Source organism: Marmota monax, unplaced genomic scaffold (genome assembly GCF_021218885.2).
Source record: "Marmota monax isolate L192 unplaced genomic scaffold, Marmota_monax_Labrador192_F-V1.1 WCK01_AAM20220418_F8-fsc00002, whole genome shotgun sequence".
In the NCBI taxonomy this organism is placed as follows: domain Eukaryota; kingdom Metazoa; phylum Chordata; class Mammalia; order Rodentia; family Sciuridae; genus Marmota; species Marmota monax.
Genome location: NW_026693571.1, coordinates 39,811,964 through 39,830,459, shown reverse-complemented (window position 1 = coordinate 39,830,459; position 18,496 = coordinate 39,811,964). Strand labels below are relative to the sequence as shown.

The window sequence follows — 18,496 nt, the reverse complement described above, 5'->3', positions numbered from 1 at the left end:
TTACTAAAAGATTGATGGGATAAGGCTGATAAAGAGAGGTCTGAAAAATAAATGCAAAGACTAAGGTTTAATAGAGACAACAAAACTTTGAGCAAGAACATGATAAAGTCACATAACCTTAGAAGTAATTAGGAATTCAACTTTCTATCCAAAGTAATAATATGCACCACAAAATCCCCTCTTGCTTCATTTGTTTGTTTTGTTTTATATTGTTTTTTGGTACTGGGGATTGAACCCAGGGACGCTTTGCCACTGAACCACATCCCCAGTCCTTTTTTACTTAATTTTTATTTTATGACAAGGTCTCACTACATTAAGGATCTCACAAAGTTGCTGAGGCTAGCCTGGAATTTATAGTGCTATCTCAGCATCCAGAGTGACTGGGATTGCAGGCATGTGCCACTGTGCCCAGCCAAAATCCCCATAATGCCATGTTCTGAAACATTCAGGGACAAGAAATTCTCTACTTCATAAAGCACATTTTGATCACATAAATTATTTCTGGATAAATCCAATTAAATCTTTGAGGAATCAATTTTTTAAAATCTAAACTGAGAATGCTTTATTTAGTTGGTCAAGTCAATTAGAAATAATTTTTATACTCAACAGCTTTTTTAATTATTTTTTAGCTTTTTTGCATATAACTTTTTTTTAATTGACACATAATTGTACATATTTACATGTATAACAAGTATAAAGATCAAATCAGGATAATAAGAATTTCCTTCTCCTTAACATTTTATCAGTCCTTTCAAATTATTTTCTAGCCTTCCCCCAACCCCTCACAGGACTGAAGATTAAATCTTGCACATACTAGGCAAGTGCTCTACCAATTAACAACATCCCCTGCTAATTTTATTTTTATTTTATTCTAAAACAGGGCCTGGCTAAATTGCCCAAGCTAGTCTGGAACTTGTGATCTTCTTGCCTCAGCCTCACAACTAACTGGGATTACAGGTATGTGCAATCATGCCTAGTTTCTAGTTCTTTATAAAATACACAGTAAATCGTTTTAAGCTATATATTGTCACCCTGCTTTGCTACACAACTCTCAAACTTATTCCTCCTATCTAATTATATTTTGTTATTTGTTACCCAATCTCCCTCCATGCCTCTCATCCTTGTTTTATACCTTTTATTTTTGATGCAACATTTTTTTAATTTTTTTCTAGTTGTAGATGGACATAAATCTTTATTTATTTTTATGTGGTGCTGAGAATTGAACCCAGTGCCTCACATGTGGTTGGCAAGCGCTCTACCACTGAGTTACAACCACACCCTCCCCAACATTTTTTTAAGCCAGTGTCACTAGAAGTCAACACTCAGGTTTCTGAGTATGCACCCATTACATGAGAGTGAATTAAAGAATACTAAAGCAAAAGGAAAAAACTAAGATCAGGTTATAGCAGACTATTTGAAAATTAATTCATGAAATTGCTCTAAGGGGTAAAACAAATACTGAGGTAATTCAAAATGATACAATGAAAAATGCAAGCTGCCTGACAAATATCTTCATAGAAACAGAAAATAATTTAAAAAATAGACCTTAAGACTTTTAACAACATACCTTTTTGCAGAAAAGAATAACAGGAACTAGAATTCCTGGCAGTTGTAATTTACTTAATGAAAAAGAGTAAGACATTTCCACTTAACAAACACTTATATTTGGGGGAGGGGAGGAGGGTACTGGGGATTGAACCTAAGTGCGCTTAACCACTGAGCCACATCCCCAGTCCCTTTTTATTGAAACCATATCTCACTAAATTTCTTAGGGCCTTGCTAAATTGTTGAGGCTGGCCTTGACCTTGTAATTCTCCTACCTCAGCCTCCCAAATTGCTGGGATTATAGTTGTATGCAACCATGCCTGGCTATTCATTTTTTTTAATATTTATTTTTTAGTTTTCGGCAGACACAACATCTTTATTTGTATGTGGTGCTGAGGATCGAACCCAGTGCCGCGCACATGCCAGGTGAGCGCGCTTCCGCTTGAGCCACATCCCCAGCCCCTCATTTATTTTTTTTAAATATGCATTTTTTTTAATTGTAAGTGGGCACAATACCTTTATTTTATTTTTATGTGGTGCTGAGGATTGAACCCAGTGCCTCACGAATGCCAAGCAAGCGCTTTACCACTGGGCCACAGCCCTATTCATTTTTTTTATTATTTTTTTCTTAGTTGTTGATAGATCTTTATTTTATTTATTTATATGACTGGTGCTGAGAATCGAACCCAGTGCCTCACACATGCTACCACTGAGTGTGATACCACTGAGCCAGCCCCTATTTATTTATTTTTTAAGATACAGGATTCTATTATGTTGCCCAAGCTGACCCTAAACTCCTGGGCTCAAGGGATCCTCCTGCCTCAGCTTCCCACCTGGGTAACTGGAACTACAGGTACACTCTATCACATCTGATTTTTAGCACACCGAGTACCAAGCATTGTGAAAAGTTCTGAGTTCTGGAAGCACAAACATAAATAAAAACCTTATGAATAATTTATGTATCATAAAACAAAAATGTCCTGTAGACATTTTTAGTTCAAACATACAAAATCTACTCCAAAATATGTTTAAGAAGATATATGTGAAGCCAGGTACTATGGCACACACCTATAATCACATATCACAAGTTCCAGGACAGCCAGGGCAACTTAGTAAGACCTCATGTGTCTGTCTCTGTCTCTCTCTCTCTACACACACACTTTTTTTTTCTTGTACTGGGGATTGAACCCAAGGGTGCTTAGTGCTGAGCCACATCCCCACCACATCCCCAGCCCCACCTCCTTTTTTTTTTTTTTCCATTTTGAGACAGGGTCTCAGTAAGTTGCTCAGTGCCTCAGTAAGTTGCTCAGTGCCTCACTCAGTTGCTGATGCTTACCTCAATCTTGCAATCCCCCTGCCTCAGTCTCCCAAATGGCTGGGATTACAAATGTGTGCCACCACATCAACTCAAAATATTTTTAAAAGGACTGGGGATAGAGGCTGGAATTGTAGCTCAGGGGTTGAGCACTTGCCTCACATGCATGGGACACTGGGTTCAATCCTCAGCACCACATAAAAATAAATAAATAAAATAAAGATATTATATCCATTTACAACTGAAAAAATAAAAATAAAAAAGGACTGGGGATGTAGCCTACTGGTAGAGCACTTACATAGCATGTATAAGGCCATGGGTTCAATCCCCAGTACCACACACACAAAAAAAAAAAAGTGTGTGTGTGTGTGGTGTGTGTGTGTGTGTGTGTGTATGTGAGACAGAGAGAGAGAGAGAGAGAGAGTATAAGAACAAAAAAAAGCTTACTTAGTTTCCGTTTTTTCAATTTCCAAATGATTTCTCAATTTAAAAAAAAAAGCAATTCTAATGGAACAAGGCTATAAAACTGAAGAGGCATAAATTATCAATTCTAACAATTATCAGTTCTAGAAAACTACAAAGTTTTAAAATTTCACCAAATCATCCAAATTTCTCTTATTTATCAACATTAATGAATAATCTAACAATACCTATTCATGATCTATACAAATGTCCACAGTGAACCATTTTTTCCTCTTTTGGAAATTTCAATGCACAAATATACCTACAAAAGCATTTTAATAACAAAAAAGAAGTTTACTTAAAAATTTCTGAAAGAATGAAGGAAAAATCTACAAAAAAGGGGAAACATCCTGTGCTTATAGACTGGAAGAGTCAATATTCCCCAAAGTGATCTACAAATTCAACACTCGCTATCAAATTCAAGCGGACATGCAAAGCACCTAGAATTAAAAAGAACAATCTGGAAAAAGAAGAATCAAGGAAGGGAATATACACTCCCTATTTCAAAACTTACTACAGTAATCAACAGTTTGTACTGGTATAAAAACAACTGAGGGTGCTGCTCAATGGTAGAGCACTTGCCTAGCATATGCAGGGTTCTATGGCCAGTATGGAGGTGCAGGGAGAGTAGGGATACAGACACATAAATCAATGGAAAAGAATTGAGTCCAAGGTTAAGGATGAAGTTCAGTGGTAAAGCATTTGATTAGCATATGCAAGGCCCTGGGATTGATCCTCAAGTCGGTAAAAACAAAGAGTCCAGATAAATCTTTACATTTATAGTCAATTATTTTTAACAAAGGTACCAGGCAATTCAATGAGGAAAGAATAAGCTTTCAACAAATGGCCTGGGACAATCATATAACCATATACAAAAAGATTAATTTAGACCCTTCTCTTACTCACACCATACAAAATGAACTCAAAATGGATCATAGGCCTAAAGGAAAGGGATAAAATTGTAAAGTGTCTGGAACACAGAATGTAAATATTACAAAATTAGGTTGTAAAAAGAAAAATAAGACTGGGATGATGGCTATAAAACCCCATAAATTTACTAAAAGTTATTGAAAATATATATATATAAAACACACTACTTTAGGCCAGTCAGCACTTTTCAGTAGTAATAATCATTGGAGAGCAGTCCAATTACTTTAGAACATTAGGACAAGAGAGGCTCTCTCCTCCAAGGATGTGAACAATACATGTGGTCCCAAAAACTACTGGCAGTCATACTACAACCTTGAGTGGAATAGCAACAGACTAAAGCTAATATCATACAAAGCAAAACAGAAACAGAAAGAAACTGAGTCTTTAATATGATTGAGTTACAGTTCTTCTTACCCTACCTTTGGACTTTCAGATAAATGAACCTATGAATTCTTTTTATTGTGCTCAAAGCAGCTCAAATTCTCTATTACTTATAATATTGTAATAAAAACAAGTATGTTTTTTAAAATTGATTACTTTTTTAAATACTTTCAGTTATAGATGGACACCTTTATTTTATTTACTTTCATTTTTTTATGTGGTGCTGAGGACCAAACCCAGTGCCTCACACATGCTAGGCAAGTGCTCTACCACTGAGCTATAACCTTTTAACCTTAAATATATGATGGCAGGTATTAAGGAGGAAATAATTCTAGATACACACATCAGAATAAAGACATGTTGAATGATTACCTTTCTAACAAAGTTCATGTATAAGCCTGAAAACTGATTTTATGTGACCCACATATAAGTAAATGTTTTAATTTGACATTTTAAAGTATTAATTTTTAATTCTAGATTTCCTGAAAAATCAAAAGGTGTGACACCACTGTATCCATGTCACTGTGTCACGACAATCATCTGAAACATAAGAGCAGCTGCTTCTTTAAGCCCACAGAATACACTCTGTACACTGTCAATACAAACCTAATATTTATGTGATCTGCTCAGCTCTTCTAAGTATTAAAGATTTATACTATAATATTTAGCAAGACATATATCAAACACCATATAATGGATAAGGAAAATTATATTCCATCTTTTAAGTTTTAACATTTTAATTAAAAATCAAATTTAATTAAATTACTTTTTAGAAAAAAAAAATCATGAAAATATGATAAGAAACACTATTCTTGAATTAAATAGTTCTGAATGCCTTTATATTCTTGAGGAAAACCTAAACTCAGCAGCAAGTTTCTGAAACATGCAATATATTAATTATTCTGAGTCCAAAAGTTTGAAAACCAAATTACTCTAACATACAGATGAAGAAATGGTCTTAAATTCCAATGAGAAAAATGCAAGGTTGACCAGAAGTTTAAAACACTTTAATACACTAATGTACTTTAATCAAATTTATCTTTAAAACAGATATATAAAAGGAATTATAGGGGCTGGGGATGTGGCTCGAGTGGTAGCGCGCTCGCCTGGCATGCGTGCGGCCCGGGTTCCATCCTCAACACCACATACAAACAAAGATGTTGTGTCTGCCGAGAACCAAAAACTAAATATTAAAAAAAAAAAAATTCTCTCTCTCTCTCTCTCTCTCTCTCTCTCTCAAAAAAAAAAAAAGGGAATTATAAGGGGATAGTGAATTTATAACAGTAAAGTCAAGATACAATAGCAAAGTTGGGAGGCAGTACTTCATACAGACAGACCTTTGGAGCAGCTCTGTGGCTCTACCACATGCTATCTGGACAGAGGAGGGAATGTCATTTAATTTTGACAGTACACACTCATTGTTTAAAGTAGCTGCTACTTTTTTGAATTTTAGTTGTTGTTGTTGTACATGGACACAATACCCTTATTTTACTTATTTATTTTTTATATGGTGTTGAGGATCGAACCCAATGCTTCACACATGGTAGACATGTACTCTACCACTATGTTACACCACAGCTTAAGTAGCTACTATTTAATGAATAAAAAAGAATCAGTAGGACATGAGCCAGGTATGGTGGCTCACACCTGTAATCCTAGCAACTCAAGAGGCTGAGGCAGGAGGATTGATTGCAAGTTCAAGGCCAGCCTCAGAAACTGAGAATAGACCCAGTCTCAAAATACAAAATAAAAAGAGTTGGGAATACAGCTCAGTGGTAGAGCATCCTTAAGTTTAAGTCCCAGTACCAATTTTTTTTAAAAAACTGAGGCTGACAATTATCAATTAGAAAATATCTAATTAGGTGCAGCAATACTGATGAAACTGAGATGGACTAATTTACCAAAATTCCAACATTTCATTTTCCAAAATTTTTTAAAAACTGGCCAACACTCCATGTATTGATCATTGCAAGTATTGTAAGAGGAAATGGGAAAAGAGGAACTGCTATCTAATCCTCTCAGCAATTTTTCCTGACCTACCTGCCAAAAGAATGATGGTGAAAAAGAAGTGTAATTGAACAAATTTTCCTTCTCCTTCTACCCAATCACCTGCTACCCTGCCAACATGCAACTATGGAGAATTTAACCAATGACCTTAAAATCTCTTTAGGTCTACATTTCTAAGCAGCATATAAGTAAACTATTACTATGGAATTTAGATTTTCTTTAATGATAAAAATGCAAGTGACTCATGTTTGTTCAACCACCCCCACAGGACACATTCTAAAGAACAGAGGAATTTGAATCCTCCTTCTGTCAAAGAATGTTGTGTCTTCACACACACACACACAAAAAAAACTAATTATGCACTATATCACTATCACAGATTTCTGTTTATCATCCAAGATACATGAAGTCTAGAAAAAGAAAAAAAAAATCAAAAACTTGTTTTCAACTTTTTCTATTTTGATGTAAAGAATTAGATCAATTTGCATTTTATCTCCTTATATCTCATATGCATATAAGCTTCACATGCACAGAAGATTCCCAAAATGCTGATAACCAATGACGCTGGATTACTGATACCAGAGTTTACTATACTATTATATATATGGACATTTCCATAGAATATAGTTTTTAAAATGTGCAGGGTGTGGTGATGCATGCCTGTTATTCCAGCTAATCACAAGGCTGAGGCAGGAGGATGGCAAGTTCCAAGCCAATCTCAATAACTTTGTGAAACCCTATCTCAAAAAAATAAATAATAAGGGCTGGAGACATAGCTCAGTGGTAGAGCACCACTGGGTTCAATCCCCAGTACACCCTCTCAAAAAAAAAAGTGTATTTATACATAAACTCTCAATAATCTGGTAGAGAAATGCCATATTGTTCAAAGTTTTCATACTCCAAAAATAAATTACTTTCATCCAGCTACTTTTGAGAAGAGAAGTTGTATTGCAAATGAGCAGACTAGCACTTAAGGTCTAGTGTAGGAAATAATTAACCACCCTGGAATAATACAAGCCTAACCTTGAAAACACAGAGGCAAAGGGAAAACGTGCTAAACTGTCATTACAACTATTTGGTGCCATCTGTTATCTTCTAACAGGCTGGGTGGAAAAGGGTAATTTTTTTTTTTAAGTTGTTGATGGACCTTTATTTTATTCATTTATTTATATGTGGTGCTGAAAATCGAACCCAGTGCCTCACACATGCTTGGCAAGTGTTCTACCACTGAGCTGCAAACCCACCTCTGAAAAGGGTAAGTATTTTGAGGCTAAATTTCCTTTTGATTCTTAAATTGATGACTAACAGGGACTGGAATAAACCTAAAAAGGCTATTAAAGATAACTATTTCTAAGAATGGACTAGAGGAAAAAAAGGAAAGTATCTCATCCACTTTTTAAAAATAACATTCATAGTTCATAGTAGTATAGTCAGCAATTGTCCAATAATCAACTTTACGTCACTGTGAGACACAAACTTACAAAAGAGAAAAATTATACCATATCTGCCTCAATCCTTTTGCAAATTGCCAATTTTCACAAGATTACTTTACACGCAATCCTAAATTCAATCAAAAATTTAACTTTGATTACTTCTAAAAATAAAACATCAAAATTTAAAAATACTAACTGACAGCAAATTAATCTTTCATTAGTATTATGAAGAAAAATTTTGTGTTTAAAACTTATTATGGCAAAACATAGCTTAAGCAAACTCAAAGACACGTTATTTCCAAGTTAAAAAAAAAAAAAAAAAGGTCACAATAACTTAACTAAAACGTTAAAGAGAAATGCAGGCTTAAACATACCGGTACCAGGGGGAAAAAAAATAATATTACAGAAAACTCATCCACTGGAAAACACCCACCCATAAAAAAAAAAAAACACTTCCACCGCAATAAAGATTTCCTCAGTACTGATGTGTTCACTTTCACAAAACTCAAGCATCCAAATTTGTATAATTCTCTTTAAATTGAAAACTGTAAGAAACGGCTTCATTTAGGTCAAGTAGAACTTTGTATTTCTAACCATGGAAAAAGCCATCATCAGAGTAAAGCACATGACTCCAGCTTTAACGTCTTGTTCTCCAACTCACCAAGAAAAGTATATGCTTATAAAATATTCATCTACTTACCAGGTTAAAGACAGTTTCTACGATATCCCTATTGGATACTTCTCCAACTTCAACCAATCCGGTCAACACGGCAAATTTCATTCTGATGCCCCTGATGGGGAGCCCTGGCTTCAGAGACAATGCACCCCCTTCCGCAGGGGTTTCTTCTTTCCCTCCACCTCCCTCGTCATCACCTGTTGGTGGCGGGGAAGGGCCACGATTGTCTTCACTAGCCATTGCTAGTTCACGAGGAAGGACAACTCGGAGTCACCCAGAGGCAGCAGTAGCTGCACTGGTAATAAGCACAGGACACGCAAAGCAAAACGAAAAGGGTCTCTCTTCCAACTTGAGGAGAAACCCCAAAAGCAGTTGATGTGGAAAGTCCTTGGCGTCGCCCTCTTCCTCTTGGAGAATATTTGTCCAATCTCTCTCCCCGAGGCTGACAACAACGCCAAACCCTATTGGAAGATTAAATATGTGTTAAATAGACTAGGTTTGGTTTGAGGGGACTGTTTGGGGGGAATAGTTATTGTCCGTCAAGTAAGTTACTAAAGGCACCCCGCCACCAGCCGCCCGCTTCTCCCGGGCTCCCGGAGCCGGTTCTGGCGAAGGCGGGTCCGCGAGGCCCGGAGCAGGTTCACTCCTCCCCCACACTCCCGCAGGTTCAGGGCGCAGGGCAACCTCTCCTCACAGGTGCACGGAAGAGAAACTGTCGCGCGGACAGGAGGGGCCAGGGAAGGGAGGGGACCCCCCACGCCACCACCGAGGCAGAAAGTTCCTCCTCACCCAACACTCCGGACTTGTCCTCGCCCCCTGCCAGAGAGCAGCCAGACGGAGGTGGCGGCGGAGAACCAGGGCAGGAAAAGGCGGGGGAAGGGGGCGGTGATTATCTCAACGCTCGGCCCAGGGGGAGGAGTGGAGCACCTCTCTCGGGCACCTGAGGTTCGGTGGCGAGAGGAGGGGAGGTGTGTGCTGTGGCAGGAAGGGAAGGGAGGCAGCCAGGGAGGCCCCAGGGCGAGGAGAGGAGGAAGGAGAGAGGTCAGTGCACCTGGTCGCAGCCTCCAAGTTTCCCTAGTCCGCTCCCCGGGAGCCCGCGGCTGCACAAAACTCCATGGTTTCCTGGCCCGCCCCACCCCTGCGCTCAGCCTTTGCAAAAACAGCCACTGCTGGCGTCACCGACGCCACGATTAAGGCTGCTGATGGTGATGAGGATGCTACTGCCACAACTCGCCCCGCCACGGCTCGCACCGCCGTCCCTGCGCCCACTGAAGCTGCTCCCGGCCGCCATGACAGCGCCGAGGGCTGCCGGGCGCGGCGTGCGCGTGCGCGAGCGCGCGGGGCGGTGGGGCGGGCGGGCGCGAAGGCGGAGGCAGGCGCACGGCTGGCGGGGGACGCGCGGGCGAGCTGGGGGGCCGCGAGAGGGCGGGGGCGCTGGGCACCCGCTTCCTAGGAGGAACGCGCGTAGTGTGCCGCCCGGCAGACCTGCCGCTCAGGTAGCACCCGCTGTGTCCCCCGCCCTGCGAGGACAGTCCTTTCCTGCCAGGGGCCAGCTTTTCCTCCCTGCCCACCCCCCGACCTGGGAAAGCGCGTGGGCAAGTGCCGAGGCTGTGATTCCGACGCTCCTGCTGTTGTTAAGTTACCGCAGGGTCTCTTGGCGCGGAGGGAACCGCCCCTTGTTGCCAAGGTGTCGTCTTGGACTTGGAGAAGGACACCTGAGGGACCTCTGCATGTCAGGGAGGTGGCAGCGCTGGAGCCGGCGAGGCTGCTGTCCCTGCCTAAGGGGAGCCCAGAGTCCCCACCCCCCGGTGCTCTCGGCTGCGGCCCGCCCGCGGCGCTGAGCGGAGACTTGGAAAGAGATTTCCACTGGGATGCCCCGCAGCTGCCGGGTTCCAAAGGGGAGAGGAGGAGACCGCGTCCACCAGGAATGGGAAGGATTCCTTGCCCCGCAGCTGCCGCCCCACCAAACCTCTCCCACATTCTAAGGACAGGAGGATTCCTGAGACAGCTGCTCCCGACAGCGTGAAGGGGGGTTGACTGCCCCTAGATGGGGGTGGGGGCCCTCTCGTGATTTTCCAATGTCAAAGTTGGGTTTTCCTCATTCTCAGAATAATTTAAAAGGTACATTATATTAGGTTGAAGCCAGGATAGATCGTCATACTCTAGTGTCCTTCCCCTCCACCCTCACTGCTAATGATAAAGCATCAGTGAATAATGAACAGAGGGAGGTAAAGTTTCGCCCTTAAGGTATCATACCTCTGAGGCCATAAGACCTCTAAAAAAATATGTTTAAAGTACTCCTAAATTCCTAAAGTGAAAGTGAAGCAAAAAGCAAAAGGAAGTACTCTGGAGGAGTAAGAAGAAAACTCATATTGGTTTGAGAGATGAAATATTTGAGAGGGCCTTGAAAAATAGACAACTCTCACAGGAAAATTTGGTAGGGGAGACGCAACAGGAGAAAAGACTCAAACTTGCCTAGTACACAGGCCTGTAATCCCAGCAACTCTGGAGGCTGAGGCAGGAGGATCGAAAGTTCAAAGACAGCCTCAGCAACTTTGTGAGGCCCTAAGCAACTTGGTGAGACTATGTCAAAATAAAAATTTAAAAAAAAATACAAAGGGCTGGGGCTTAACTACCTAGTGGTTAAGCCCCCTAGGTTCAATCTCTAGTACAAAAAAAAAGACTCAAGCTAGAGAGTGTCTTAAGTATCAAATCTTTTTAAAATACTAAAAAGAAAAAAAAATTCAGTTGTATCATAAGTGGGTTTAGATATTTCAAAGATGAGGCAGACTTTTTCCTGATGATCTGAATTGCTGACTCCTGCACTTTCAAGGTAAAAGGCAACATCAGTGGTTTATCACCTAAAATCCCTGAAAAATGAAACACCTCAGATTTACATTTCAGAGGTTAAATGACTAAGTCTGGAATAAAAGGGAGTGTGGGGTGGGGGGGTACCTGCAGGAGAGAAATTTACATTTGAACTTTCATAGGTCTGTATTTTGAAGGTGGAAGGCATTAAACCATTAAAATCTTCTGTTAGGATTTTGCTTACTCCGATTTGAGCAAATAGCTTCATACATCTGGCTTATAAGCAGTAAAAAAAAAAAATGTTAAATAAATGCCTTCCATTTAAAAAGAAGGAGATGAACCACCAGCATGGTGGCACACTCCTATAATCCCAGAGGCTCAGGGAGGCTGAGGCAGGAGGATCACAGGTTCAAAGCCAGCGTTTGCAAAAAGCTAGGCACTAAGCTACTCATGAGACCCTGTCTCTAAATAAAATACAAAATAGGGCTAAGGATGTGGTTCAGTGGCCAAGTGCCCCTGAGTTCAATCCCAGTACCAAAAAGAAAAAAAAAAAAAAAAAGGAGATGATAATAGTGAAAATATCCTCAATACAATGTGACCAGAGTTACTCAGTCCCAATGATCAAGGGTTAAGGTTTATGTCTCATGCATTCTCAGACTCACCGGTAATACTGTCCTAATGGTTGATATAAGACAATTATGCAATTATTTCAAAACAAATTGTAAAGTGGGTAAGGTGGTATATCCCCTAATCCGGGATACTTGGGAGCCTGGGGCAGAAGTATCCCATGTTTGAAGCCAGCCTACACAAGTGAGAACCTGTCTCTTAAACTTTTTAGTTGGAAATATAGCTTAAGTGGTTCAGTGCTTGCCTAGCATGTATGAAGCCCTGGGCTCAGTCCTCAGTACCATACACACACAAAGTTGTTTTGTTTTGTTTTGTTTCAGCCTCCCACATCATTTATTTGCCTATGCTTACAGTTAAATAATTGGCAAAATTTCAGGCTGACAGCAGGAAAAAACATAAGGAAAGCAGATGGGTAAACTTCACTTCTAGACACAATTAAAATTCTATAACTGTGGATTATTATTGAGGTGTACAACATGAGAACTGTGGGAAAATTCAATCAAATCTTAAACTCCTTCATGGCACAATACATGTAAGTACTCCACGACATACTACTTGGGTTTTTTGTTTGTGGTCCTGGGGATTCAACCCAGGGACATTTTATCACTAAGCTACATCCTCAGCCATTTTTATTTTTATTTAGAGACAGGGTCTAAGCTGCCCAGTCTGGGCTCAATATGTGATCCTCCTACCTCAGCCCATTCCCACCCCTAATTTCACTACAGCCTGGATTTTTTTTTTTTAAACGGAGATTGAACCCAGGGGAGTTTAACCACCGAGCCACATCCCCAGCCCTTTTTTACATTTTATTCAGAGACATAGTCTCACTGAGTTGTTCAGGGCCTTGCTAAATTGCTGAGGGTGGCTCTGAGTTTGTGATCTTCCTGCCCCAGGCTCCTAAGCCACTGGAATTATAGGTGTGAGCCACCAAGTCCTGCCCACACTTGGATTCTATACATACTATTTGGATTAAGTTAAACTCCGAAGTCACTTTCTTTCATTTTTCTGATCTTAAAGCCCTTGCCTGTGTCTACAACCATTACTAGTTAGAATGAGAAAAATTCTGGTATAAATGGGTATTTTAGGCATATTCATATAAAATTAGTTTTTACTCCCTAGTCCAAATATATTTGGGATTCAAAATAGAACCTACCACTTTACCACAGTGATAGGACTCTTTGAATTGTTAATCTTTGGCAGCCTCACGTTTATTAGAGAATAAAATTACAATATAACATAATATCTTAATCTTCCAGTAATAAACTTTCTAAGTAAAAAGAATTAAAAGCGGATATCTTAATAAGAAAAACAGTGTACCTTTTTTTTTTGTATTTTTGGAACTATTAATGGACGTTTTCTACTCAAAAGACTTCATGTGAATTATCAACCCATGAATTTATATGACTGCCTTACCTGTATCCCTGTATCTCTCTCTCTCTCTCTCTCACACGCACACACACACACACCAAAAGAGAGAGAAAAGAAAACAGGAAAAGTAAGAAAGGGAATAAATATTACCTCCTGGAAGTCCAGGCTGAAGTTTCCTATTGCCATCTAATTTGTTTCTCTCTCTGACATCAACATCTTGGCAGAATTAAGAATCAAAGATTTTTGTAATTTTCCTTGTCTTCAGAATACACCAAAATCAGCAGAAAACGAAAAAGGGCCACAGGTGTATGTATCTCAGTGGTAGAGTATTTGCCTACTATATTCTGAGGCTCTGAGTTCAATCCCATCACTGACAAAAGAAAAAAAATTAAGTGACATTAAATATGTTTAAAAAAAAACAAAAAACAGTGGATTCAGAACAGGAAGCTATCTGCATAATTCAGAGGAACTCAAGCAAAGAGAATGTAATTTCATGCTGAAATCAAGATTATCAATCTAAAAACTCGTACCCATATACAAAGAGAAATTTTTTGAGAACAGAGATGGATGGAATGTTCTTTCCATCAGGAAAACACTCAATCCACCCAATTGTAAATTCTTGGCATTTTGCTAGGGTACAGATTAAACGATAATTTAGGGTAAGTTACCACCTAAATGATCTGCAGTGCATCTATGTTCGTGTCCCTGGATTTATAATTTCTTCAGTTATTCTTCAGCACAGTTTATGATATCTTAGGCTGAAAATTAACATCCCTAGCTAACTCCCTCTTTTAAGAAAGTCAAATATTGCTTGTACTATTCATTAAATATTACTAATGTTAAGTAAAACGTCAAATGTTAGTAACCCTTATTAATGACTTTTTTTTAATGGTACTGGGAATTGAACCCAGGAGAACTCTTTGGTACCTCTGAGCTACATCCACATCCTCAGTTTTCTCCTCCCTGCCTTCTTCTTCTTCAATAGAGATAGAGATAGGATCTTGCTAATTTTTTTAGATAGGACTAGACTTTGTAATCCTCCTGCCTCAGTCTCCTGAGTAGTTGGGATTAAGGCATGCTCCACAGCATGAGTATTAATGACATGTTTACTGAGCATGAGACTCTAGGAACAATTACAATGTAAAGGAGAAGAAATTGCCTATTCATTGCTAGAAACTCAAAAGTTTAACATTAAAAATTCTTTTGATTGTTTAAGTTCAAAATGATCCAAATCACCTTGCTACATTTTGGACATTTTTTAAATCATTTCCTTTGTGTGTGTGTGTGTGTGTGTGTGTGTGTATACATATGTATATATATATCCACAAAAAGGTAGAGGTATTAAGAAGGGCAACTCCAAATTTGGCAAGTATGCTAGCCAAAACATATCTTTTTCTTTCTCTTTTTTTCATGTGCCAGGGATTGAACTCAGGGGTCCTTAATCACTGAGCTACATAACCAACCCTTTTTATTTTTTTATTTTGAGATAGGCGCTTACTAACTTATTTAGGACCTTGCTAAATTGCTGAAGCTAACTTCAAACTTGGAATTCTCCTGCCTCAGCATCCCAAGATGTTAGGGTTACAGGCATGCACCACTGCATCCAGCCATAGCATGTTTTTAAGACATAAAATATTTGTGCAGTATTTAATGGGGTTGATAGAGACATAGACTAGATTGGTTGATTTGTTCTCTATTTTCCCACCCCTGTTTTGTTCTAAAGTAATATGTAAATAGGTAGTGCACTGTAGTGTTCCCTTATGATAGATAGTACCCCTAGATTGTGATAAAATGTAATACTACCCCCACCTGCCATTGCTTTTTGTTGTGTTGGTGGTGCTGATGGTGCTGCTCCTGCTGCCACTGCTACTAAGGACGGAACCCAGGACCTTGGGCATGATGAGTAAATGCCCTACCACTGAGGTACACCCCCAGGCACCACTGCAATTTATATAGGTGCATGTCTCTAGAATAATTATTAGCATTGGGCAGCTAGGTTTGGTGGTCCAGTTGAGGTACTGGGCAGACCAGTGTATCCCCTGAAAGTGGTAGTTTACTATTCTGTCATCAGCATAGAGGTAGGAGTTCACAAAGGAAATGAGACACCAGGAGGTGGATCCTGAGCAGATAAGAGACGAAATTATTGTTTTAGCCCTCACTCTATGGCTTGAACTTTGAACTCCAAGTAGAGGGAAAACAATGACTTCTGTAATGTGGTAGTATGCTTGGTACATTTCCTCCTAGAAACTAGCTACTTGAAGGAGCCATGTAGAGAAGAATCAAGTCCATTCAGTCAACATCCCTAGCTGAGTTCCCAGTCAACAACCAGCACTGGCTGCCTACATGTGAGTGAGTCCATCTGGAATATTCCAGCTTAGTTAACTCTTCAGAAGACTGCAGCCCCAGCCAACTCCTAATTTATTGAGCATTCCTATGTAGAGGCATTGCATTAGGCATTTAAGTTAGAAATGAAAGCTCTAGTCCTTGCCTTGAGGATTCCCAGTACTAGGGGTATTGAATTGCATGTGGATCCATTCGAACCACACAGAAATTATAAGAGATGATAAATATATGTTGATTTAAGCAACTGAGTTTTGGGTTGTGGAGATATATATATATATATCAGATTAAAAAGTCAGAACACGGGGCTGGAGATGTGGCTCAAGCGGTAGCGTGCTCGCCTGGCATGCGTGAGGCCCGGGTTCGATCCTCAGCACCACATACAAACAAAGATGTTGTGTCCGCCAAAAACTAAAAAATAAATATTAAAAAATTAAAAAAAAAAAGTCAGAACACATAAAGTGTTAAAGTGTGTTATCTAGCCTTGGGTGACTCTCTCAGACCATATTATTTCTGTTTGTCCAGAGCAAAATCTTTTAAAGGGGCTGGGGCTGGAGCTCAGCAGTAGAGAGTTCGCCTAGCACGTGTGAGGCCCTGGGTTCAATCCTCAGCACCACATAAAAATAAATAAAATAAAGGTATTGTGTCCAACTTCAACTAAAAAATAAATATTTTTTTAAAAAGCATCTAAAAAAAACTTTTAAAATGTCCCAGCCTGATCACAGCTGTGCTCTAATTCCATGTCCATAATTGGGCCTGTATATTAAAGAAGGTGGTAACCCTGTGTTTAGTCAGAGCCCTTCAAGGAAAAGGGAAATTTTTCTGGATCACATTTGGGGTTATAAGGGCCACAAGGAATTTTCCAAGGCTTTCTCTTTGTTGCTAAATGAGAAAACCTGTGTTTAATTTTATTAAAGGAAACATACATTTCCTTAGAGATACTCCACATGATTTTTTTTCTGCTGAGAAACATGTAAAAGTTCAACTGCAGTGTATGTAGGTAAAGATAGTATTGAGATAACATCTTTACCTCTTTTACTGCAAATATTTATAGTACCTAATGTTGGTAAAGGGGAAAGGTCCACTTTAATTTACTGCAAATGTTCATCGCTTAATGGCATGTTAGCAATATACTGCATTTACACTACTAAGAATCTATCCCAGGAATAACCAGGTAGCTCAGAGGTAGAGTTGAAATCATGTTCACTTTAGTATTATTTATAATTTCAAAAACTTAGAAACTATCAAAATGCCCATGCACAATATGCACACACACACACAAAAAGGGGTTGGTTTTTAAATTATAGTTCTTCCATGAAATGGGCTTTGAAAATAGTTAACAGAAATTTGTCATGATATATTAAATCTAAGGACTCTACCTTTTTGAGTCATGTGTCATACCAAATAGGACCAAAAAATATTTCAAACAAGAGGAAATTCATTTATTAATTCAAGTCATTTTTAAAAACTTTTTTTAAAACATTCCTATGTAGGAGGCACTGCATAAGGCATTTAGGTTAGAAATGAAAACTCTGGGGCTGGGGATGTGGCTCAAGCGGTAGCGCGCTTGCCTGGCATGCATGCGGCCCGGGTTCGATCCTCAGCACCACATACAAACAAAGATGTTGTGCCTGCCGAAAACTTAAAAATAAATAAATATTAAAAAAAAAAAAAGAAATGAAAACTCTGGTCCCTGCTGTAAGGACTCCCAGTCTAGTAACTGCAGCCAACATTACAATGCAGTATGTTAAGCCTATCAAAACCTAAAAAGAGACTCCCAAGAGAAGGGGATCCCATATCAATCTCAAAGAATTAAATAAGAGCCAAGTGCAGTGGTGCACATCTAAAATCCTAGCAATTCAGGAGGCTAATGCAGGAGGATCCCAAGTTGGAGACCAGCCTAAGCAACTTAGAGACCTTACCTCAAAATAACAAATCAAAAGGGTTGGAGATGTACCTTTGTTGCAGAACACCCCTGAGTCAATCCCAGTACAGCAAAAAAGATTTAAAAAAAAAAACTTTAAAAAATTAAATAGGAATAAGCCATATGAAAAATTCAGGAAAAGTTATTCCAAAATATGAAATATTCTCAGAATAGTTGGACATTTTAACCTAAGCAAATGATTCAGTCCAATTGTGATGTTGTAACACTTAAATAATAAGATTTTTCTTCTGGATAGAGTTATAGACTGACAATACTAAAAGATCTGACAATACATATTGAAAAACACGTCCCACCAGCCCTACTTTGATTTTACTAAAAACAGTAAAAAGGGCTGAGGATCTAGCTCAGTGGTAGAGGGCCCCTAGGTTCAATCCACAGCACCAAGGGTAAGGAGTGGGGAAACTGGGGAGAATTATTTTATGCTATAAAGTAAAATTAGGTCTTTATTTCTCTGCCAAATTAAATTTCCTTTAATGGGAAGTTTGTCAGTTTAACTTTGTGTTTAAGATTTTCAAAAATGCATTTTGCTTATGTCATTTTAACTAGTTGAGAAATAACTAATACAGAAAGTAACACATAGCAGTACTGACCTATTTCTAGTTCCATGAGTCAAAACATAGAACTTTAAAGGAGAAAAAAAAAAGATGATTGAATTGAAT

General features: G+C 39.1%; 1 protein-coding gene across 5 annotated transcripts in view; it reads right to left on the bottom strand.

The window, feature by feature from the left end:
* The window catches only part of Lrba (LPS responsive beige-like anchor protein), a 728,436-nt gene extending 718,386 nt beyond the window's left edge, over positions 1–10,050 (bottom strand). For 2 of the 5 annotated variants that reach the window (XM_046459033.2, XM_046459036.2), the window contains exons 1-2: positions 9,539–9,779; positions 8,774–9,210 (exon numbers count right to left, since the gene is read on the bottom strand). In XM_046459033.2, the coding sequence (XP_046314989.1) occupies positions 8,774–8,989 (216 nt within the window). In that variant the 5' untranslated portion in view covers positions 8,990–9,210; positions 9,539–9,779. Of the gene's footprint in view, positions 1–8,773; positions 9,211–9,538; positions 9,780–9,800 lie in introns of those variants that run through there. The other 3 variants (XM_046459030.2, XM_046459034.2, XM_046459031.1) reach the window with 2 other exon arrangements.
* Positions 10,051–18,496: the final 8,446 nt, after the last annotated feature.